The 25333-nt window shown below is 46.3% G+C and overlaps 1 protein-coding gene across 1 annotated transcript in view; it reads right to left on the bottom strand.

Annotated features, from left to right (window-relative positions):
- Window positions 1–2118: 2118 nt before the first annotated feature.
- The window catches only part of FBP1 (fructose-bisphosphatase 1), a 40447-nt gene continuing 17232 nt past the window's right edge, over window positions 2119–25333 (bottom strand). Inside the window, exons 3-7 of the mRNA XM_086961189.1 lie at window positions 11441–11533; window positions 10176–10316; window positions 5927–6064; window positions 4521–4640; window positions 2119–2483 (exon numbers count right to left, since the gene is read on the bottom strand). Of these exons, the coding sequence (XP_086817315.1) occupies window positions 2292–2483; window positions 4521–4640; window positions 5927–6064; window positions 10176–10316; window positions 11441–11533 (684 nt within the window). The 3' untranslated portion in view covers window positions 2119–2291. The remainder of the gene's footprint in view (window positions 2484–4520; window positions 4641–5926; window positions 6065–10175; window positions 10317–11440; window positions 11534–25333) is intronic.

The following is a 25333-nucleotide window of genomic DNA, read 5'->3' as shown; positions in this document are numbered from 1 at the left end:
TAAAATAGTTAATTCCTCACTCCTCACAGGGTCTGTCCCCAGCCGATGGAAAAAGGGAATTGTCAAACCCCTTATGAAAAAGGCCAATAAATCCCCGACAGATCTGACCAACCTCCGCCCGATTTCACTACTCCCTGCCTTGGGAAAAATAACGGAGCAACTAGTCTACAGACAGTTAAAACGCCACCTGGAAGAAAACAACATTCTCCACCCCAAACAATCAGGCTTCCATCCAAAACATTCGACTGAAACTGCACTGATAGAACTATCAGATACCATCAAATTGTTACAAGATCAGAGGAAAAATTCTATTCTCATCCTCCTTGACTTAACGGCGGCGTTTGATACCATCTCCCACTCCATCCTCATCAGCAGATTGATGGATATTGGCGTCTCCGACACTGTTTTAGCTTGGATTAAGTCTTTCCTCACCGATCGCTCACAAACTGTCGCCCTAGGTCCCTTCCACTCGAAAGAGAAGATGGTCTCGTCTGGTGTACCACAGGGGTCCATCCTGAGCCCCCTCCTTTTCAATATTTATCTTATCCCACTCCTATCCCTGATCGATTCCTTTGGTATACCAGTCACCTCGTATGCCGATGACACACAACTCATCGTGCCTCTAGAGGACAACTCCACTGATGCCGAACTCAACCGTAAACTCTGTTTAACTGAAGTCCTCCGCTGGATGGACCGCAACCATTTAAAATGCAATTCCAGCAAAACTGAGATCCTTCCTATTGGAAAAAACGCGTCCTTCTGACCAACCCTCTGGTGGCCAGATGATTCAGCCGCTCCCCCCCAGACTGTTACATCCGCCAGAAATCTTGGTGTTATCTTTGACTCCGACCTCTCCTTTGACATACACGCTAGAACGGTAGCTGGCAAATGCTTTGGAATAATCAAATCACTCAGAAAATTCTTCAACCTCCTCCCTACCGATGCCAGGAAAACTGTGACAGTAGCGCTCATAATCCCCCGCCTAGATTATTGCAACGGCCTTCTCGCAGGGGCAAAAAAGAACACGCTATCTAAACTTCAAAGTGTGCTTCACTCCGCTGCTCGATTGGTACTCAGGCTACCCCGCAGAACCTCTATCTCTGCTGCCCTCCGTTCACTACACTGGCTGCCTCTCCATAAGAGAATTCTCTTCAAAATTCTGATCATTGCCTTCTGTGCCTTCAACAAAACCAGCCCTAAGTACCTCTCCAGACGATTTCCCCACTACACCCCCAGCCGTTCTCTCCGCTCGTCTCTTGATAATCTCATCCTCCCTACCAAATATAACCTAAAGACTAAGGGCGGCAAAACCCTAAGCTCTCTGGCTACTAAAGCATGGAACAGCTTGCCCAAAACTCTCCGACAACAGACGCTTGAAAAATCCTTCAGAAAGCTCTTAAAGACCTGGATTTTTAACCTCCCCGATGACTACGCCAAAGCGGCCATCTAATCCCCCCTTCAACCTCAGGATTGACTAGTCAGGATCTACAGCGCCAAGATGCTCCCTCCAGAGCGAACGTCGCGCTCTACAAATAACCCCTCAAATATCAAATATCAAATATCAAAATTAGTAGATGGGTCATTTTGTAAAAACAGAATGGATTAGTTAAAAGTTGATGCACCATTTGCAACCCCTGTTACCGAATCCACTCATCTGGTCCGTAGTTACCAAATTGAGACTTGAGGTTATGCGATGAGTAGTACTTGAAGCCCTGATAAATCAAATTTTATAAAGCACAGGTTAGGTGTAGTTGCGTTACAGGTTATTCATTCCAAAGGAAATTATTCAGATTGAAAATATTTTTGGTTTACTATATTTAAAATAAAAAGAAAGGATTCACAAAACATTCAAAATTACTTTTTTGATATGTTTTGATTAGTGCCTTCCTGTTTGAATGCTGATAAGGTAGAAATACATAGTTGAGGGACATAAAGTAAGCAGTGGGCATTTACCAACGCTAGGCAGTTATATTCCTACAAACCTCTTGGTTTCAACCCCTTGGTCTTGACTGTCAAGCAGGGCCAAGCCTATCATGAACAATTATGAAACAATTACATCTGTGTCCCTAAAAATGTTCTTATACATATCTATTTTCTAATCATCTGAGACAGTCCAGGTTGTTTGTATTTCTTTATTTCATTAGAAATATAATATAAAAAACTTAAACACATGGTCCTAAAAATAATTCATTTAACAGAAATGTGTTGTGTCTGAGTGAGCGACTGCACAGATCAAACTTTGGTCCACCAACTGGAAGGGATTTCTTGTTGTCACCAAGAGGAGCTGCTTTTCACTTGGGGAAATGTTTTTTGAAGATGTCAATGTACTCTTGCACATCATCTGGGGACCCCAAGACGATGGGCATTCTCTGGTGGATATCAGTGGGATTCACGTCCAGCACCGCTTCCGAGCCAGTAGTGGCCATCCCTCCTGCCTTCTCCATTATGTAGGCCATGGGGTTGCATTCATACAGAAGTCTCAGCTGTGAAGGAGAAATGGCATGTTATACAAAGGTTACCAGATACTCCTCTTGATGTTTCACACACATCTACTACACAGCAGAGTTTTCAATAAACTCTCTTGTGCAGAGATAATGTAAAGAATTTCATACATGGTGTCAGTATTTTTTCAATTGTACGCTATGCTTTTTTCTTAATAAATAAAAAAGTAAGGGCCTGATTTACAGCCTGGCGGAACGGTACTCCATCACAAATGTGAAGGATATCTTGTCTGCCTTATTACAAGTGCATTATAGCCAATGCCACTAGTAATAAGTCTTGTTTTCAATTTTTGGAATGTGAAAATCCCACAATCACCAAGTGTGTCTTATCTCAATGGGTAAGCAGTAGACCTAGTTAAAGATTAACGGTGGGTTAAAGTTCTCTGCTGAGCTTGCAGTTACAGCTCAATTCTGGCAAGCAAAATGTATTTACTTACTCAGCACTTGTGTTGATTAGATGTGCGCACAAAGAATCCAAAATGTACAAAAACAATCTACTAAAGATATAGTGTGACATTACTTTTCCTTCTACTGAAAACAGTATAGAGCAGTATTTCAAATAGTGTTTTCAATAAAGCTTTTCTGTCTTGAAAAAAACATAACACTGTTTTCAACATAAATGCAGCAGAATCAACATGTAAGTCTATAAAATGTAAATAGCAGGTACCTTGGATACTATGTTCTTATAGTACATAGGATTCTGTAATCCCTGTATAAACAGTAGTCTCCAATTTCTTTATAAACGGCGACTTATGATGCACCCAGTCACAAATTATAAATAAAAGACGTCAGAGCTTGACTACAATAAGTTATTACAGTCAAGATCAGATGTCACAGTGCCTGCTGCCAGAGCCCGCAGCCGAGGTGAAAGGCAGGTCTAGTCATGGAGCATATTCAAAGCAGCTGTTTAAAGCAAAACAGAAAGTTGCTTTTCTTTCTCCTGCTCTACTTTAATAGATTGCAATGACAAGCAAAGAGAATATGTTTATTGTTTGCACTCCTTAGAGAAAAGCTAGATTATTTCTGCATCTATCTATCTATCTATCTATCTATCTATCTATCTATCTAGATAGATAGATAGATAGATAGATAGATAGATAGATAGATAGATAGATAGATAGATAGATAGATAGATAGATAGATAGATAGATAGATAGAGCTCAATGAACCCAGATTCGCAGAACTCTGCAAATTAACGGTCCAGGTATCTGCAAATTGTAACATCTTCATGCCCAACCTTCGACCCTTTTTAAACAATAACTGTACTCGAAACTGATGATATTTACACCAAACATGCAAAAGCACTTTCTTGAGTAAAGTTCTACCTTGTGCCAAATTTTGTGGAATTCTGTTTCTGTATTGAAAAGCAAAGAATCTTATTGAACAAAACAGTTCTTTTAGGACACCTCTTTTTCTTAACCCCCACTTGACAAATCTGAATGAGACTTGACAAGAACAACCCAATGTGGATGTATGTTTTTGGAAGGTTTGGAAATTATTTAGAACATGCTTTTTCAATGGAAACTCCGACCTCACCATAACTACATAGGCGCTATAAATATGCACTCTAATAATGTCAAATATGTGAAAGGCATTTGATATTACCACTGCTGATAACAGTCATCATAACACTAGCCTACTGGTGATGTAAAATACAATTGACACATCTACCCTTGGGACTCAGTGCAGGCTGTGTAACAAAACACTTTTAGATGGGCATGTGTTCAGTTCCGAACAAAAGCTAACCAATAAAACATAAGACAAAAAGGTCAACTATCATATGTTTAAGTCATGGATTTTCGCTGTTGGCCTTTGAGGGCTTGAGCCCTGTTGGATTTCTATGAGAATCTCGAAGTAAATTTGTACTTTATGGCGTGATTTTCTATAAATTGATCTAAAGTGGATATCCTAAACATTTGCCATGGCTAAGGTTATGTGCACCAAAAATGAATCTCCTTGTTTTAACTGCTTTAAATATATTGTAAGATAAGTGAATATTTTGACAAATGGTTATGTTACCTTTCCTTTCGGGCTCTTTGCATTTGCCGGATACAAAAAGATTCCTCCGTATACAAGCGTACGGTGCACATCAGCAACCATAGAGCCAACATATCTACTTCCGTATGGAGAACTGCCATCCTGTAAGAGAGTGGCACAGGGAATAAACAGTGAGGACAGGACAAGATTTGGGTCCACAGAAAACAAATGACAATTTGAGACGCTGGTATTGGGATGGATATTATTTATTGGCAAGAAAAGCTCATTAATTCTCAAGAGGGTATTGCAATTAAATTGACAAAGAATTCACAGGAATTCTAAACATGGATATTTTTGGGAGATATACATGACTGTAAGACAAGATCAACATTCCTAGAATATTGATTTAGCATTAGTGCATCTAGGGTATATTTGCTTTTATAAATCAGGAGTACTGAAGCACTCTACACGTTGGATGACATCGTTGTGAGTCATACTGACTGCCAATTGTTAAATGCCATAAAATCAAGAACACAAAGACATCAGAGACAGTAATGTCAAGTTACTTTTACCGCTGAAGTCACTGAAGCCCTACAAAAAGTGTTATTTCAATAAAATACCAACAATATTGCTAAAGCGGACAAAGATCTAGTTTAGTTACTACACGTATTTTATCTGGGGTGCCCCCATGATTACCAGGGATCTAGCCATATGTCAGGAACATAGCCATAACGTATAGGTATAGCTACCACTGACACTGTGATCATGTATCTACTAAGACTTCATAGAGCCATTTACAGCTCCAGAGGTAACCACAATATCAAATGGTATGCAAAGCCCTCATTAACCAGGTACAGCCATGAATGCCCAGGGGCAATCACAGTGGTAGCCGGTGAGCTATGAAAGTGGTGGCGTGCAATAATTACCCTGAATTTGAGCAAGTGAGTGAAACCGTCTCAGTGCCTCTGCCCCCACTGCCCCTCAAACGTGAATGTCCAAGTACTGACCGTCCAACCGTACACTTAATTCTACTGCAAAGCTGCCATGCTTGCAGATTTCCCCAGTGACAAGTGCAACCACTCTTTCCTGTTAAGCCTGTCATTGTGATGCGAGATTTGTGAATTACGAGCACAATTTAAACTCGTAGAACACCGGATTGATATTTAACCAACAAGTAACAAGAGACTTAAGCTCCTTAGTCAGAGTTTGGTGGATGGATGCTCCGTCACAAAGGTGGTACATATCCACTAAGCCATATTACAAATATATTATTGTCTATGGCACTTGGAATACGGCAGACAGGATATCCATCATATTTTAAAAGAGTATTCTATCCGCAAAACTCTAAATAAGGCCTTAAGAGACTTAAGCCACAGTAATGTAATTAACAAAAGTGCCATCAAAGCTTCCCTGGCCATTTTGAATTTTGATAGCATAAGCACACCTACCTCTGGGAATTTCTTCTTCTTTAGGTATTCCGTAACTGCAGCATCGAAGTATTTGGCGTAGCCCTCGTTGATACTGTAGAGGTTGCCTTTCTTCTTGACCCTCATGTCTCTATCTACCAAAATAAATTCCCCAATTGCCTATGCATGGCAAACAGAGAGAAATGAATTATTCAAAAATATTTCAAATGATTTTCAGTGCACACAGATTGCTTAAATTGAATAAGACAGATGATCTCTCAACAGCGTTTGAGACAAGCAAATAATAAGGCAGCAAGCTTACTTTCCATGTTCTATTTATTTATGCCATCACAGTCAGAAATAGATACCTTTCAGTTCATTTTGAATACACTTAGGAGTGAAACTGGTACTGATAGATGTATAGTATAGGGTATAGTAACTATTAAGCAGGTTTCCCTCTCTGTGTTTTACTGCAGATATATATTTTAAGTGCCAGATACTATATTTCTATGCATTACATGCATTAGGTTAACTGCTAACTTATTACTACATTTGAAAAGATTGCTATAGGGGACATGTTAACAGCTTTCCTGCTGGGACTGTTGTGTAAACTCTCTAGATCTTGGTTGAATGAGAGGCAGTGAAGTGTGCTTCTGAACGAAGTCTTCAGGGAGGCCAAGGGATGCCAATTGCAGTGCTCTGGGGTCAGTCCTGGGTGCAGTGTTATTTTAGGTTTTCTTAAGAACCAGCTTAACCACGGGTCGAGGTGCACACCTGTCTACTGGTGACACATGGCTCTACCCTTGCATTGATACCCCAGTAGAAGTGGAAAAAGCAGCAGTGTCTAAAATGTACTGGAAGCACAGTCTGTCTGGTGACAGAGAAGATCCATTGAGACAAGCGCAAACCCTTGTATTTTCAGGGCAAAGGCGTGCTGGGGCTAGCTCCACAGTGAGAGATGAAGTTTCAAAGACCACCAAGCAGGAGCTCGATGCTGGGTTATTGTATCCGCTGATCTGAGAGGGGCCAAGCATTGCTTCTGAGTCATCAGGAGAACAAGGGGGGGGGGGTGCAACTACCTTCAAGAAAAATGGTCTTGCCCTATCAAATATATATGTACTCAGTAGGGCCTCATCTGGAGCATTATGTCGGCTAGACAATACAAATCAGAAAAAAGTGTGGGATAGATGTCTTAAATGAAGCTCCTATGGGAAAAGTGCCATGGATCCCTACATGCTTGAGGAATGGAGAGAAGAGCATTATACAAACATTCCCATTCTTTCAGGCAGCCCATTCCAAGAAGCAGCATTTTTCAGTGGAAGAGCTCTCCTAAGAAAAGAGGGCAGAACATGACACTCAATGGCTCAGAAGTAAAAGCCTTATTTTAATAGATAACATAATAATGGTCTCCGGCAGACGTGGAAGGACTAACTAAATGTGGTTCATTGTTTAATTTACACGACAACGTTTCGGTAATGTTTTGCAAATGAAACATTCCAAAAATAGAAACATAAAAAACATTCCAAAAATAAAAACATAAACTCATAAACTTCGACCTAACAGCCTCACAAGCCTGTACATGATTTCATTGGCTAATCAAAGCCTCATCCTTTGTGTGAGCAACATTGCACCTCCTCCGTATCCTTCTTTCCATCGTCCTCCATCACCACACAGCACTCCAGAGTAGCATCATGTAGCATAGGTGCTACACAAACAATAAATCATAAATAAATGAGACTATTGACGTGTACCTTCTTCAGGATTCAATTGTGGTTGTGGAAAAAAAGCTTTACTAGAGAGCTCCTGATTTAGGAGGAAGCCAAACATTACTTCTATTAAAGGGGAAATATGGCTATATTGGAATATTTAGTCTGTGCATCTGCTCCATAATAGCTGAATATGTTTAACTGTGAATATCAAACTAATTTGTAATCAAGGAAGAGCAATTTCTCCCCATTTTTGTTCTTAGGGCTTCATTTCGTCTCTATGGTATTTTATTTAAAGGAAAGAAAAACTATCATACAAAAAGAAAAGCTTTGTTAAAAGGACTTTTTGTACAGAATATACTTTCTCATGCAGTTTGGCATAGGTGGCTTGATTCCCCCGAGGCCGGCCTCATTGCATTCTCAACGGAGTGTTGCGACAAGCAGCTGTTGGGAACACTACAGCGGGGGGAAACAGTGTCATGGCCTCCAGAGCTCGGCAGGGGTTGAGACCTGGAGAACGCCACCTAAGGAAGGTGGCCTCCCCTGCCCTGTTGCCTGGAGAAGCAAGGACCCCATTCCTGAAGTGGAACAGAACGGGCCCATCTGGGCCACGGTGAGAGGCGGTGTGTTGCACCTGCTGAAGGGGTGCCCTTGTGATCAGTGGCTTGCTGGACATCTCCCCTACCCAACCACTTTGCAGATGGGGGTCTGCGGAGTGTGGCTGGTCTGCCTGGGGTTCCTGATCATCCTGTATGCTATGGGCCCAGGGCATCGCTGCCATCGGTATTGAGGAGAGAATGCTGGTTTTGAGTAGCATTGGACCTCGCCTTGGAAGCAGCGCCCGAGTGCCTCAGTCATCCCCATCCATCCATCCCCACTGCCGTAGACCAGGCTACTTTGAAGGGGCCATGGGGGACCAGCCATGACCTAGAGCTGTGGCCCCTACCTTGTTGCGCATTTTTCCACCATTCCCTCCTCGCCTGGCGGCATTGGAAAGAACATTTTGTGGGGGAGAGACATCTGTGGAAGCGAGGAGCTGCGGAGAGGGGGCATAATAGTGCCTGCTGAGCTGGACTACCGCAGGGCTGCTCGGCCTTTGGGGTGAGAGACGTGAGAAGTACAGTCTCTTGTGGGGGACAACTTTATGTACAACTTTAGAGACAATTGTCTGACTGGGAAGGAGAGAGGAGGAGACACCCAACCTTCCTGGCTGTCCAGCACAGTGTGGTGCGCTGCTGGTGTTCCCTACCACAAATTTGATATGGGCAGAGATAGGGTGCCACATGGGGCCCAACAGACTAAAATGGGCCAGTTCACTGCCATGGACCTGGAGGGGGCACGGCAGGTGAGACCTCCACCCAGCCCCTCCCCCACTCCCTCCACGGGCCGCAGCTGAACAGAGGCTAGAGACGGAGGAAGCCAGGGCTCTTGTGGAAGCGGTCACTTCTGCTGCATTGGCCGGTGGTGGCTCTGAGGTAATCGAGGATATGCCGGACCTTGAGACCAAGAGGCTCTCCAATACTTAGTCTGCAAACAGTGCCTTTTATAACGCCTCCCATGACTGGATCCGCCTGGCCAGGGGAGAGAGGTCATGGGAGCAACTCTTGGACTTGTGCACCTGGAGGCAGCTCGGCCAGAATGTGGGATGGTGGGCTGGGTCTGAGTCCAGTGGCCTCCCACTCACCCTCCTATCTATCCAATCACTTAGGACTGCTCTTTTCTTTCCTGATCTTGGGGGCGGGCTGGATTGTTTTTCTTCCTGCTAATCTTCACTTTGCAGGAGTTGGAGTACTAGTTGGGTGTTTTCGGGTTGAGCAGTTGGGCGACAGACCTCTCTTGCCTCACACACAAGTACTTGTCTAGTTGACATGAGATTTCTCACTCTCTGGGGTGGACGGTTGGGTGGGTATTTAATCATTTCTGAGGCTACAACTTGTCCCTGTCGATTCAACCTGAATTGGTGGGTGTGTGTTCATGCCTCCTCGGCAGTTCTGTACTTGTTTTGGGTTCAAGTGTGTGCAATCATTTGTTGTATGATGGAATTAAGAATGCATAAAGAACACAATTTCTTTTTTTTTAGTGTACATTCTTCCACATAATGTGAAGTACATTCTTCCACATAATATAAATGTTCACTGATAACTATCCAAACAATTCCTAAATGAGAAATCTTAAATCATCCAATCAAGTGTGTGGTGTTGTGTATCCAAAGCTAAGTGAGGAATGGGTGCCATTTCCCTAGAGGTACAAATCCCTCATGCCACAAAATGGGGGCCAACAGGTATTGTACATATATGTGTGTATCTAATTACCACTCAAAGGTGCATCCAGGCACCAGGAAAGAGAGACGGACGATTCTTCTTAGCTGATGCTGCCAGCCGCAGTAAAGTTTTTATTGAACCATTGAGAAAGTGCAAATCTCGGACATATGAGCATATATGTGTGTGTGTATATATATATATTGCAAATATCATTTAATGAAAAAGCTGCTAATGAAGTGATCATATCTCTCAGGGCCAATAATGTATGTTCATGGCAGCTGCAATCACTAAAGGCAGTATGTATCTTGTGAGTAAATCTCTTACCGGATCAAGCATGAAGCCATTGACCCCACATTCGGTGCCCAGCACCACCATTGTGGCACTGCCGTAAAGGGCGTAACCTGCTGCTACAATATTCCTTCCAGGCTGAAGAGCATCTTTTTCACAGGGTTCATTGTCGCCGTTCTGGAGACCAGAAAAAAAAGATCAGAAAATTCACAAAAGCTGAAGCATGGCACCTAAGGTCTCATAACAGCATCTGCCTGCACAGATCTACAGGTAATGTCAGAATTCGCAGAATTACCACACCCACTACTTTCCTAAAACCATCTCAGGGCTAGTGCAGCCCTCCTTTCTTGTTACAGTGAACAGATCAGTAGCTGTTTTGCTATCCTGTCTTTGCTTACAATGGTTGCAGAGTAATCTTTACATTGTAGTGTAAACACTGATGCACACCCAAGACAGCCACACATTCAAATGCTCAGGAAGAACATAACAGATTGTTTGTCTGAACCAGTTTCGGGTCTTAATGTTCTTGATATGACTGGTCAGTTTTAATAATAATTTTTTTAATACTTCAGCTGCAGGAACCCAGTTGAAAATACATCAATTTCGTCCACAGTCGTCTCCTAAGTAGCGGATACAGACAATAAGCAGAAATTCCTCACATTCGTTTAGCGAAACATGGAGTCCTGAGTGTTACACAGAAGCAATGGACAAGCACATGATGCATTAGTGAAGGTCTATTGATTGGCAATAAATACGTCAATGAAACTCTGCACGTAGAAAGATGCACGAAAATACAACAACAAAGCAAAGGAGACCCGCTGACAAAACAACAGAGATTGCCGTTACAAAAATATTGCATTGTCATCTTTGCCTCAGCAGGAAATATGTTCACACAAAATGGAGAAGGAAACTAAGGAAGTACAAGAGCAACCACTGATGCAATCTAGTGACATGCTTAAAATTCAACCAGGCATCTGTGCCGGCTTCTAGACATCAGCTCTGAAGCCCAAGCCTTGATCATCTGGTGGCAAATCAGATATTTTGGGCCATCTTTAGGGAGACACAAATGTGCATGCCCCTCTCTGGTTTTATAATGATTAAAAAAAGATGTTATTGTAATTTGAAGATGAAACTCCCGGTTAAGTCAGCCTCGTCCCCTGGTCCGCTTCGATTAAAAAGGCTGGAATGGAATGACTTGTACCAATGTGAGATGCTGAAAGACCCGTAACAAATCTGTGGGCTGTGTTCCCTGCTGAGCAAATTCGTACTCTGGTTTCATGTACATTTGCAGATATGTTTACCTTTTTGTAGATGGCAAAAATTGTTCCAATGGATACAAGGCAGTCAATGTTAGAAGAACCGTCGAGAGGATCAAAGCAGACCACATATTTGCCCTAGAAATAAAAGCAGAGAGAATTAGTGTGTGCCCCGTTCAAAAGAACAATATCTGGTCAAGCAAAAAGGTCAATCACAGCTCAAGTGGCTAAATTGTTGGAACCCCCTTATGAAAGTGTGCAGGTATTTGGATTCTGTAAGAGCAGCAATATGTCGACGCTATTGTATATCACTCCATTTTGTGTTACTGTGATCAGAGTCTGTATTTATTCTTTAAAATGTCACTTCAGGACTGTTGAGGAAAAGTGTAATTCTCCTGCACACAAATCAGTATTTAGCATTTTGTATGTTTTTAACTGTATGGCGGTCAAGCACTGTGGGCCTTATTCACAAAGAAGATTTGTACATTTACACCTGTACCCATACTCCTATGCATACGTGTAGATTTACAACCTTTAAGCAATACTTTTGGACTATCTGCAGGTTTCGATCCATACTCCGTGAAAATCAAGTGACTCCAAAACCATGCCTCGGACTTAGAAAATTGGGATAAATTCCATGGTGGTGGGAAGTCTTGCATTTGTTCATGCTTTAGCTACTCAGGAGACATTTTCCGTTCTTGGGGCCAGATGTACAACCGTTTTTAGCAGCCACAAATGGAAAATCAGGCCGTTTGTGTCTGCTAAAAAGGGTTATAGAATGTACAAAGCCCTATTTTGTGAGTCAGTAACCTATTACCAACTCTCACAATAAGGTTTGTTGTGGAATTTTAGTTTACGAACTGAACATCATCTGCGCCAGCTTGTCACCCATGTACAACGTGCACGACAACCATTTTAGGTATCATGGTCTCCCTGTCCACGATCGGTTGCCAGCGCGCCCCTCTGACCCAGCAAGCATCCTCCGCGCACCCTGGCTCCCCCTCCCTCCCTCTCATGAGCATGACCCTTCCGCATGACCCTGTCCCTGGGAGTCACGCCAGCGCCTGACCAGCACCTCCTCTCCTCCCATGAATGCCCCTCTGTTGATCAACCTTCCCTCCGCACTGGATTGTCCACGCGGCATGAATACCACTCCTTTGATGACCCCTCACCCCGTGTCCGACTGTCCACACAGGTCCGAGGCCATTGCCTAAGCCGGGAGATACCATTTACTGCCCCTCATTGTATGGAATCGCCCCTCTTCAAAGGACACACTGTTGATCAGGGCCTCCTCACCCCCTGGGATATGATCAGGCGCACACATCCTAAGACTTGGCGAAACACTCAGCTGCGTGATGACCCCCTCCTCTTATCAGCAGGTTGAGGACCTCTATTGTGAAGGTATATGGGGGTGGGATTGACACAAGGATTACGGGGATGTGTCTTTCCTTGTTGTTCACAATGTTCTGATTGTAATAAAGAAAGGTCACATGCCATAAACCAGTGTATAAGAGGCCAGGCCTCCGAGAGGCTGTGAGAGCACCTCGAGACGATACCTTGTTGTCCGATCTGATGTGTTCTGCTCCGTCGGAATAAAACTTCTGTTTCCTGCCTTCTGGTCTCCGGCGCCTGCCTCATTGCTTGGTAATTTGAATGGTACAAGGGCGGTTAGCGCCGGGCACATCTTGAAAAAGGTCATAGCCCTACCTTTTTCCACAATTGGCGTCCCAAAGCGTGGGGCCCATCAGTGACACGTGGATCCAGTGGGAGAGGTCCCGACGACAGAGTGAACGACTGCAACGATCGGGAGAGCTCGTGTCCGATAGACCCTCGTCTGACAGCCGATCATCCGACCTTCACTAGTTCCGAACAGACCTCTCTCGAGTGATCTACGGTCCTGACTGGGAACCATCAGGAGTGCCACGAACATCACGAAGAAGAGAGGACGATCGGGCGCTGGATTCAGAAGACAGGAAACCGTCCATGCGGTCCGGGTAAGGTCGTGTAGACACGACGAACTGAGAAAAAAATTGTTTGGTTTGGATAATACTAGTATTACGCTTTGTTGAAACCCTCTGGAGATTCACCGTCTGCAAACGGAGAAAATAACAGGCTCTCTCTTTGCAAGCAGTGAAGGATAGGTAACGCAGACTTTTGTCCCCATTGTAATCCGTCGTGCCTATCTTCCTCCCCTACTGTTGTCCCGAACTGTCGTTCGTGGATTATTGTCTGGAGATTCTTTGTCTGCAAACAGGGAAGAACAAGGTTTCTCTTTGCAGGTAGAGAAAGGGTGGGTAACGCAAACTTTTCGTACCCACTTATTCTCCCCACTGATTGTTTGATTGACCGAACACTGATTGTTCGGTATTGGTTCTTTTGAGGTATTCACGGCCTCCAAACAACGTAGAATAGAAATATTCTGTCTAGTCTTTGTCCGCCGTGATAAGATAGGTAGTGCAGACCTTTGTCCCCGTTGTAACCCGTCATGCCCATCTTCTCCCCACTGGTTGGTAGCCTGTACAGCCCGGACCGCTTATTAGAGATGAATCATCCAGCTCCACTGGAGGGCACCCCTAATAAGGACATGTTCACTAAGCATGGACTAGTCGCTATAGCTTATACTAAGTTATGGCATAAATATACAAAGAAGAACCCTGAAAGTCAGTGGCCACTGATAGGTTCCTTTGACGATCATAAAATAAAAGCATTAGAAATAGCGCTCCAGAAAAATAAGACTACGCCCACTATGCTCGATAGTATCGGCATGTGGCGCAAAGAAACGGAACAACGAAAGAAAAGAGAAGAGGCAAAAATAGGGAAAGAATTACGAAAGGCAGCCCACCTAGCCGCAAAGCAACTAGAAGAAGAAATAAAAGAAAGAAAGGAAACTATGCGAAACCAAGAATCAGGGTCGACAGGCCAATGTCCTGTTAGGACCCCCTCTGCGCTCTACCCTGAATTGCCCTCCAAACAGCGGGCGAACGATGAGTTACTACTAGGTCCCCCAATTATCTACATGCCCCCTCCGTATGCCCCCTGCCAACAACACTCACAGGCCCTAAATGCAAACGAGAACGACCTCAGCGCTAGTGCACCGGCCCTCACGGCCTCCGCACCAGCCACATTAACAACATCGTCAGACGACCCTGAGGCTAGCAAACAACCACCAGCCAGACCAAATAGGTTGAGCAAAGATGAGCGGGATGGGATCGACAAAATAGCAAAGACCTTAGTAGAACGAAGGGAGAGCGAAGAGTACACAATGAACATATATAATTCACATGCCGACAGCCACAGGCGGCATTTCATTTTGCGATTCAGCTACCACACCCTGAACGCATATGAAGATAGGTACCAAAGTAAGGGCCCCGCTAAACTAACAACGCTGTATAGGAAGATTGATGTTGGAGATGGGACTGAATGTGAGGCGACGGAGCTCTTCACGCAGATGCTTGAGGTCCTCCGCCACCTCACGGAACAAAAACCAGAAGCCAAGGTTACAGTCCCTGAAACGACCTCAGTAGAAGTAGCCAATACTATGATGCCCATCAGGGAGGCGGCCTCTTACTGGATCCCGCCACGTGGCCAGGGAACAAGCGATGATATTAATAATGCAGATGCAAAAGGGAGGGTTGTGTATAATTGGGTTTACCAACCATGGGACCGACAAGATATCCTAACCTTTAAACAAACTCTGCCCGATTTAAGAAAGAACCCGACAGCATTCTATACCGAATTAGGCACAGCCTTGGGTTCGACGATAATGACTTTAGCGGACATTGACTTGTTCTTCGGGTTATGCCTGCCGGCTGACGTGTGGAAGCAAATCCGGAAGGCTGACCACACGGATCTGTTTGGACATACCTGGGACCAACTCGGTAAATTAGATAGACAACGAGAACCTGGAAGGAAACCGGTAAAAGACATACTAGAACTCCCAGACAAAATAGTTCAGAAATTAAAGACACTGATCCCAGAAAGAAAGGTAGACTGGTCGATAGTCACGGCCTGTCGACAGAAACCCCAGGAAGATGTGTCAGAATACTTCTCCCGGTTCGAGACAGTGTTCTCCGACTACAGTGGCCAAGACATGACCACCGCAACCGGACAGCACCTGTTTGTACAAAATTACGTAAAAGGCCTAACACAAGAGGTCTCCCAAAAGCTGCAGACGAGTGAGAGTAGTTGGGGGGCCTCCAAACCCGCAGCTATCCTTCAGATGGCTCAGTATTACGAGCACCAAAAGAATGAGAATGATAGGGCGTCCGAGAAAAAGAAGAAAGATTTAAAAGAAAGGGTAATGATAGCCCAGATACAAGGTATAACGGTAGGACGGGAACATCAAAGGGGAAACTACCAATCAGCCACCCCCAGAGATCTACCTCCTAAAGAGCACACTCCCACACCCCACACTGGACGTAGAGACATTAGCAATGACCAATGCGCCTTCTGCAAAGGGTTCGGCCATTGGAAATCCCAGTGTCCGGTTCTGCTAGAGATGAATAGAAATAGGGACTCCAGGGATGTGGCAGGTGGTCCGAGAAATAGAGTACAAGGACGAGGGCACACCAACGACACCAACAATGACAGATCAGGAAGACTGAACACATTTGACCGTCCCCGACAGAACCAATATCAGCTGTCCGAAGGTGAAAATGCCCCCGACTTTGCATAGGACTGCCAGGGGCAAGGGAGGGATCCAGTCGAGCTCTGTGTTGACCAGCAAGGTCCTTATGTCACCGCTAAGGTCCTGGGTACAGGGTCTCCATTCTTGGTAGACACTGGGGCGACACGTAGTGTGTTATCAAAACGACTGATTCCAAGGGCACCCTTGTCTGGCTCACACATAACGTCGATAGGTTTCGATGGAACGCCCTCCACTAACCCCCTGTCCGTACCTATTACCTTTGACCTAGAAAACAACACCACTGACGCGACATTTCTGCTCTCCTCCAACTCCCCTGACGCCATTATGGGCATTGACTTACTGAAACATTTTCGAGCCACTATTAGGTGTTCCCCAGACGGAATCCGAGTCATTCTGTACGACAACCCAGACATGCCCAGATCCTGCCCCTCACGACACATGTGCTCCATAACTGACGCTGACCTGTCCTTGCTTGACACCCTGCCTCCGTACCTGTGGGCCAAAAATGACTCTGATGTGGGACGAATGATGATTGACCCTATTCATATAACTGTAAGACAGGACGCTATGCTCCCGAAACTCCCACAATATCGGATATCCCCAGAGGGCGAGAAGGCACTGGTAGCGATCATTCAGTCTCTGGTAGATGCAGGAGTGGTTGAAGAGGTGGTCAGCAACGTCTGCAACAGCCCAATCCTACCTATTGTTAAGAAGCAAGGTGAAGGAGATGAGAAAGCGTACCGCTTTATCATCGACCTGCGAAAAATTAACAAAGTGGTTGTACCCCAATACCCTGTAGTCTCCGATATCACCACCATTCTGACCCTCATCCCGTCCACTGCCACCACCTTCACTGTTATCGACCTTAAGAATGCGTTTTTCTCTATCCCCATCCATCCAGACAGCCGTTATCTCTTCGGCTTCACTTTAAAATCCCGCTCGTACCGATTTTGTAGAGCTCCCCAGGGGTACACTGAAAGTCCCAGCATTTACAGCCAGGCCCTCAAAAGGCAGCTGGATGCCTTCCAGCTGCCAGATGGAGTGGTGTTGATCCAATATGTCGATGATATCCTTTTGGCGGCCGACACCACCCCGCTTGCAACGACAGCCACCGTCCAACTCCTACACTTTCTTGCAGAAAATGGCCATAAAGTCTCCAAAAAGAAGTTACAATTCTGCCAGCCACAAGTGACTTACCTAGGCCATCTCCTGTCCAAAGAAGGGAGGAAACTTACACCCGACCGAATCCAAACCATCCTAGACACCCCCATCCCAAAAACACAAAAGCAAGTCCGCTCTTTGGTTGGCCTAACCTCTTTCTGCAGACAGTGGTTACCTAACTTCAGCCTCATTGTAAAACCCCTACTTGCCCTATTAACCAAAGATGCCTCCTTCCCGCTCCCTTGGACCCCTGAGTGTCAAGCATCCTTTAAGGAATTGCGAGATGCCCTCTGTTCGGCGCCTGTCCTAGGAACCCCGGATTACTCCAAACCCTTCTCCCTCTTCACTCACGAAAGGGAGGGGTGTGCATTATCTGTCCTAACTCAATCAATTGGTCCTAAGCAGCGCCCTTGTGCCTACTTCTCCGCCACTCTTGATCCTGTAGCCAGAGCCTTACCTGCCTGCCTTCGAGCAGTAGCTGCCGCTGCTGTCTCTATCCGTCAGAGCGAGGGAATTGTACTTTCCAACTCCCTCACCGTGCTAGTACCCCATGCTGTCGACACCCTCCTGAACCAAACCAAGACTCAACACCTGACTAGCGCACGACTGACAGGGTACGAACTGACGCTACTTGCACCCCACATCACACTAAAGAGATGCACAACTTTGAATCCTGCCACATTGTTGCCCCTGCCTGAAAATGACCCCGACGTTCCCCCCATCCACGACTGTGTGACCCTCACGGACGAACAAACTAGGAGTAGAGTTGACCTCCAAGATACTGCTTTCACTGATCCCGATGGAGAGCTATGGGTAGACGGCTCATGCATCAAACTCCCAGATGGCACCACTTCAGCTGCCTATGCAGTCACGACAGCCCGAACAGTAGTTGAGACAGCCTGCATCACACAACGATCTGCCCAGGCAGCAGAGCTGATAGCCCTCACACGAGCATGCATCATAGCCACGGGGACCACCGCGAACATATACACAGACAGCCAGTATGCCTTCGGGGTGGTCCACCATTTTGGACTCCTGTGGAGGGAGAGGGGATTCCTGACGTCCCACGGCACCCCAATCCTCCAAGGAGATCTAGTCTCCGCCCTGATTGAAGCAGTTCTCCTCCCCAAACGATTGGCAGTGATCAAATGTCAGGCACACAAAAGGGTGACAGACTTAGTCGGACAAGGGAATGCACTGGCCGACATCACTGCACGAACCACAGCTGAGAATAGGACGGTGACACGCATGTATGTGACCAGGTCACAAGCAGAGAAATGGAGTGACACTAGGGTAATGATCAGAGATATTCAGTCGGCCAGCACCCCTCACGAACTGACTAGGTGGGCAAGGGTGGGTTTGAAGGACGAAGAGGGCTGCTGGCGAACGAAGGATGCAAACAAGTGGTTGCTGCCCGACTCATATCTGATCCCCGTACTGACGATGGCACATTCCCCCGCACACATAGGATCTGCACCCATGATCGAGCTCATTTCCAAAGTCTGGCACAACGACAAAATCCCCGACTCAGCCAGACGCCTAGTCCAGCAGTGCCTTATCTGTCTGCAACACAACCCCGGGAAAGGAACTGTGGTACCCCGGGGAGGGTTTGGGACCCCCAATCACCCCTTTGAGGTCCAGAAGATGGACTACATCCAACTAGAGAGATGCCAAAGCTTGAAGTATGTACTGGTCATCGTATGTGCCTTCAGCAAATGGGTAGAGGCCTATCCAACCCGTGACAACACTGCCATGACTACTGCCAAAGTACTACTGAAAGAATTCTTCCCTCGCTATGGCCTTTGTCGAATTTTATGGAGCGACAATGGCCCCCACTTCATAGCTGAGGTTATCCAACTAATCCTAAAGGGGTTGGGGGTGAAGCAAATGTTTCATGCGGTCTTCCACCCCCAATCCGCCGGTCTGGTGGAACGCCATAATGCCACACTGAAGTTAAAACTGTCAAAAATAGTGGCCACCACTGGACTTAACTGGCCGGATGCCCTCCCACTGGCCTTGTTATCAATGCGCTCCACTCCCACCAAGCACCACTTGACCCCCTACGAGGTCGTGTTTGGGCGACCGATGAATCTCTGGACTGCTCCCAAACCGACCTCCATTCATGACGTCCCAGACGTCCTACTATCTGATTATTTGTGCAAGTTAACTAAAACGTTGTCTGTCATTCATCAACAGGTGCAGCAGGCCATCCCCGATGCTTCCAGGGGCCCCGGCCACGACATCCAGCCGGGAGATTTCGTCCTAATACGAAATTTTCAGCGGACCAAGAGTCTAGAACCTCGGTGGACGGGCCCCTGGCAAGTGCTGATTACCACCCGAACGGCGCTTCGAGTGGAGGGGAAGAAGCACTGGCTGCACGCACATCACTGCCGGAAGGTCTCTGCAAACTTGGCCACGACAGAAAACGTCAACACCCAAGTAGAGCTCCTGAACAAAGACCGACCGACATTGAACTGTTATCCCGATACTGAGGCACTCGAACTTGCAAAATTCTCTGATCCCACTGTGCCATCCAGAGAAGGGTATTTCCTGCGTCGAAAGGAGGGAGTTTCGGCTAAGTAGGCCACGGACTAAGTTGAATCTCAGAACGGTGACCTAAGCGCAATCAAGGGTTACCGGGAGAGAAGCTAAACGAAGTCTGTGGTTCTGCCCACTACCGAGCCCCTTGAAAGTGATGGAAGCGCCAGATGAGAAGATGATGGAAGCGCCAGATAAGAAGATGATGGAAGCAACAGGAAATACCCACTATAGAAACCCAAAGACTGACAATTTGCACAAATCAAAGACAATCGCCCTCTTTATTGTCTTCCTCTTCTGCCTCCTCCTCATGACCTCCTTCTGGATTCTGGAGGAAAGCACACCGGCTCATGAGGCATTGCTACCTACTGCACAACCAACACCCCTGAAAGAGCATCACCTAGTCTCTCTGTCGCCTCAGCTGCGAGAAAGGCGCAGGGAATTCTGGAACAATTCTTTCGTGCAACTGTTGCACCAACACAACCTTGCCGCAAATGCTACGAACTGCTGGATCTGCGGGTTGCTCCCGCATGCCGCTGGACACTCCATCCCCTTCATCCCTTCTCCTTTCTCAGTTCACGGCTCCTGCCTCGCCTGGTTGATCCTCATGCAAGAGAGCCACAAGGACAACGCCACCTCCAGCCAGACGGTGTCGCACTTCTACTCTGGTTTCTGGCTGAACAAAACCGGAAAGACTTCTGCTGCCCTGTGTCCTGCGCTAACGGGCGCCACCTTCCTTAAAGACATTCCAGCCAAAGAACGAGTCGAAGTACAGGTGCTCCACAATCCAGCCAGGACCACCTTCTCTCATCTGCAAAAACAAACTACCGCTACTCTGACTGTGGCCCTGTCTGTTATCAATGTCACAGGTCTTGTGTGTCTCGAAGGCCATGGAACGCAGCTGGTGGGTCACAGTGCCTGCCGAATCACCAGAACATTGAACTCAGTTGACCCCCCTTCCTTTGTTGCTTCTCCAAACATGTACTTTGTGTGTGGCACCAAAGCTTACACCTGGCTCCCGAAAGGTTGGAAGGGTGTCTGTTACATTGCCTTCGTTCTTCCGCCCACGTATGTAGCCCCTGCCAACCATCACCGGCAGAGGCGAGCAGATGACATTGGACAAGCCGACTCCACTGGAGCACAGTTCCTAGATGCAGCAAAGGGACTTGTTCCTCTGTGGGGCCCAATGGCAAACAGCCGCGCTATCCGACACCTGACCCAGGCAGTAGAAACAACGATCAACATCACGGCTGGCATCCTCGCTAACAACACGGCTGAGCTTCAAGCGGTCCGCCTTGTGACACTTCAAAACCGCCTTGTCCTAGACGTGGTCCTAGCCAACCGAGGAGGAGCATGCCGCATCATCGGATCTAGCTGCTGCACCTACGTGCCTGACAACTCGCCTTCAGTCTACAAGGCGATTGAGCACCTCGACAGACTTTCCTCGGAGGTTCACCAAGAGCAGGAAGGATGGTCGCTTGGGAGCTGGTTTTGGGACACTTTGAAGGACTGGGGTTGGAAGTTGTTTTCCTTCATACTGATACCTGTTGTGATATTATGTGGGTGTTGCTTGGGTGTTCAATGTCTACCCCCCTTGTGCAGTTTCGTTTCTAACTGTATGTGCCCAAAGACTTTGGACTTCCGAAATGAGCACATGAGTCCCCTCTATGAAGTAGAAATACGTGACCTTATGGGGATAAATCCGAACTGACAAGTTGGCGAGACATGTTAAAAGGGAGGACTGTGGAATTTTAGTTTACGAACTGAACATCATCTGCGCCAGCTTGTCACCCATGTACAACGTGCACGACAACCATTTTAGGTATCATGGTCTCCCTGTCCACGATCGGTTGCCAGCGTGCCCCTCTGACCCAGCAAGCATCCTCCGCGCACCCTGGCTCCCCCTCCCTCCCTCTCATGAGCATGACCCTTCCGCATGACCCTGTCCCTGGGAGTCACGCCAGCGCCTGACCAGCACCTCCTCTCCTCCCATGAATGCCCCTCTGTTGATCAACCTTCCCTCCGCACTGGATTGTCCACGCGGCATGAATACCACTCCTTTGATGACCCCTCACCCCGTGTCCGACTGTCCACACAGGTCCGAGGCCATTGCCTAAGCCGGGAGATACCATTTACTGCCCCTCATTGTATGGAATCGCCCCTCTTCAAAGGACACACTGTTGATCAGGGCCTCCCCACCCCCTGGGATATGATCAGGCGCACACATCCTAAGACTTGGCGAAACACTCAGCTGCGTGATGACCCCCTCCTCTTATCAGCAGGTTGAGGACCTCTATTGTGAAGGTATATGGGGGTGGGATTGACACGAGGATTACGGGGATGTGTCTTTCCTTGTTGTTCACAATGTTCTGATTGTAATAAAGAAAGGTCACATGCCATAAACCAGTGTATAAGAGGCCAGGCCTCCGAGAGGCTGTGAGAGCACCTCGAGACGATACCTTGTTGTCCGATCTGATGTGTTCTGCTCCGTCGGAATAAAACTTCTGTTTCCTGCCTTCTGGTCTCCGGCGCCTGCCTCATTGCTTGGTAATTTGAATGGTACAAGGGCGGTTAGCGCCGGGCACATCTTGAAAAAGGTCATAGCCCTACCTTTTTCCACATTGTGAGTCGCTATGAGGCATGTCAAAGGCGCCCCTTCCTAATAGTGAGTAGCAGGGGGGTGTCTGATTGTTTTGCAAACACAAATGTGGCTGCAAAACACCAAATTGGTAGTAAGCCAGTCGCAAAGGGGAAGTGGTTCCCAGGGACCCCTTCCTCTTTGCGTTTGGCAGCAATAATATTTTTAAGAGCAGGCAGTGGTCCCACAAACCACTGCCTGCCCTTAAAAAATTAAAAGAAAACTTTTCATGTTTTACTTTTATTGAAAACAGTCTGCTTTTTCAAAACAAAAGTGCTTTATTTAAAAATTAAACCCAGACATGGTGGTCTGCTGTCCCCAGCAGGCCACCCTCCCTATGTTATTGCCCATTCCCAATGGGTCGCAAAGTGCGACCTGCCGCATGAATATTGTTGAGGCAGGTCATTTGAAACCCCATAGGGAATCGCTAAATGTGTCTGAGACACATTAGTACATTCAGTTTTGTGAGTCGCAAATTGCAAGCTGTAAAATATCGCAATTTGCGACCCTCAAAACAGATTGGTTGTACATCTGGCCCTTGGAGAGATCATTTTGGGGTCTCTGGACGCACGCACTGCTGAGCAAATGGGCTTTTGGAGTGACAATCTTTTGGGATATTGAGCAACTGCGTCAACTGGTATCTTGGCAACAGTATATAAACAGGAAGCCCATGCTGGGACAGTGTAATTGTGTCCTTTGAGTGCAAATGAGTAACCTCTACATGTGTTTGGGTATGGAGATAAAAGCGAGCATGAAACACCAGCTTTGGGAACATTAACACATTCAATAAGAACTGGGATGAAGAAGACAGGGGAGCAGATAATGGGCCAAGAACCCCATGTGCAGCACTAATGATCCTCAAGAAACATGGCAGACTTCCTAAATACATAACTTACATGTTTTTGGTGGTATATCTAAACCTAAATAGTATACATTTGTGATTAGGAGAGCAGATCCATCACTCTAAGTCTATCTAAAAAACACGAAAATGGTTACATTAGCAGACTATAATTATTTCTGAGCTGCACTGAGCCTTGATTAAAGTGTAGCCAAAGCATAGGCAGTTCAGTTCTATTTTGTTTGGTGGAGGGCCAATTCTTCGCCAGTCTTGAACTGACATTTGCACAAGTCCAATAGCACAGCACAAACTATGTTTTCAAGTCTTGCCTACACAGAGCATGAGCGACCTCTTTGAGGCCTGTTGTTATCTAACAGTAGGCTTAGAGGCCATCCATTCCTTACCATTGGTTGGCGTTTTTTGTTGCTGTCATTTGCTTGCTTCTTATTGGTCAGCTCCATAGGCCTTCCTTCTCTTTATGTGCTTGTCCCTCCACTGGAGCATGAACGCATTACTTGTGTCGCTCCACTGCTAATTTTGTATGCACTATTTTATTCTTTGTGTTTAGACATCTCTTTACCAGAATCCCTGTTTCACCCGGCTCCCTTGTGCTCTTCTCCTCCCTCCAGGGCCGGACTGGGACCCCAAACCAGCCCTGGCAATTACGTCCAGGGTGAAGGGGTTGAGGGGGGGAGTGGGAACACTGATGCTGTGCTTTTGTAACAAGGGGCCGATTTTGCAGCACTGCTGCAAAACGCCCCCCAGTAACAAAAACGGCCCCCAATGGTGAAAAACAGCCCCCACCCTTCCGGGGAAACGCCTGGTGCCACTATGGCCAGTCTGGCCTACCTCCACCGTGTTCCTTCCACCATGCCTGGTCCATGTTGCTTGCCTCCACATACCCCTTCTCCTTCCCTGCCTGGATCTGTTGCTGGCCCGACTTGCCCTTCCTCCTTCCCCCATCCCTCATTCCATGATCCGTGTTGCTGCTTGCCCCTTCCACCCAAGTCTGTGTTGATGCTTGAACTCCATCATCCATGTTGTTGCTTGCCCCTATCCACCCTCCCTCATCTTTGTTGCCGCTTGTCCCCGCTCTCCCTCCATGCTTGCTCCCACCCACTCTGATCCAAGTTGCTGCTTGCCCTCCATAATCCATGCTGCTGCTTGCTCCTGAACTACCCTCTGTTCCTCATCTGTGTTGCTACTTGCCCCCACTCTCCCTCCCTCTTCTGTGTTGTTGCTTGCCTCCTTCACACACAGAACACAACAACAAAAAAGTGCAAAGACGCAGACACCACTAGTTCTATTATGCCTTTATTTTTACCACCGCACCTTCTATTGTCTGTATTGCCGAATCCCACTGTAATACAAAAAAAGGGATATGATGCTGCCAGTGCTGACTTTGCCTTAGAACTTTTTTCCTTTCACATATGCTGCACAGCAGCCATGTGTGGTACAACATGATTAAACATTGACAAATCTAATAGCTCTTGGCTCAGAGGCAAAACCTATTGGCTTTGCCACTGCCTGTTTCTACTTGTCCCTTGCTGAAAATGTATTTTTTTTATTGTCATTGGACATATCACTACACAATTGTCTGGTACTAGGGCAATCAGTGCTTAATTTATAAAATAAGAAGTGCTGATGCCCAAGAATTTCCCAGAAGCCCCTGACCATCACTACCTAAAATCAGGCATGCCGAATACTAAGGCTGCATAGTCTTGATGACACCTTATGCCTCTTTCATCCACCACAGGATACTTCTTGTCCTGTTATCTTTATCATACCAGTCCTGCATTCTCCCTTTGTCACTGTTTTCCAATCTTTCTTTTCCTCCTTCATTCTCCCTCTTTTTGTTTTCTCTCTAGCCCAGGATTAAAGTCTTTTGAGGAAAAAAAGTGCTGGTTCCCAAAAAGGAGTGCTGTAGCTGCAATCGCAACCTAAAATAGGCACGGAGTGCAGTAATGACCAGGCAGAGCAATTCACAAGATCAGGCCCTAAATCTCTTATCATCAGTTCACTCCTGTAATCCCTTATTTGCTTACATAACATGTGTACTTATAAAGCGCACGTTCACAGGGGTTATGTTGGCATTGAATAACAGATGTTTATTGT

Source organism: Lissotriton vulgaris, chromosome 3_1 (assembly GCF_964263255.1).
Source record: "Lissotriton vulgaris chromosome 3_1, aLisVul1.2, whole genome shotgun sequence".
Lineage (NCBI taxonomy): Eukaryota > Metazoa > Chordata > Amphibia > Caudata > Salamandridae > Lissotriton > Lissotriton vulgaris.
Note: the sequence above shows the minus strand (reverse complement) of the source record. Positions and strands in the feature narration are given on the sequence as shown.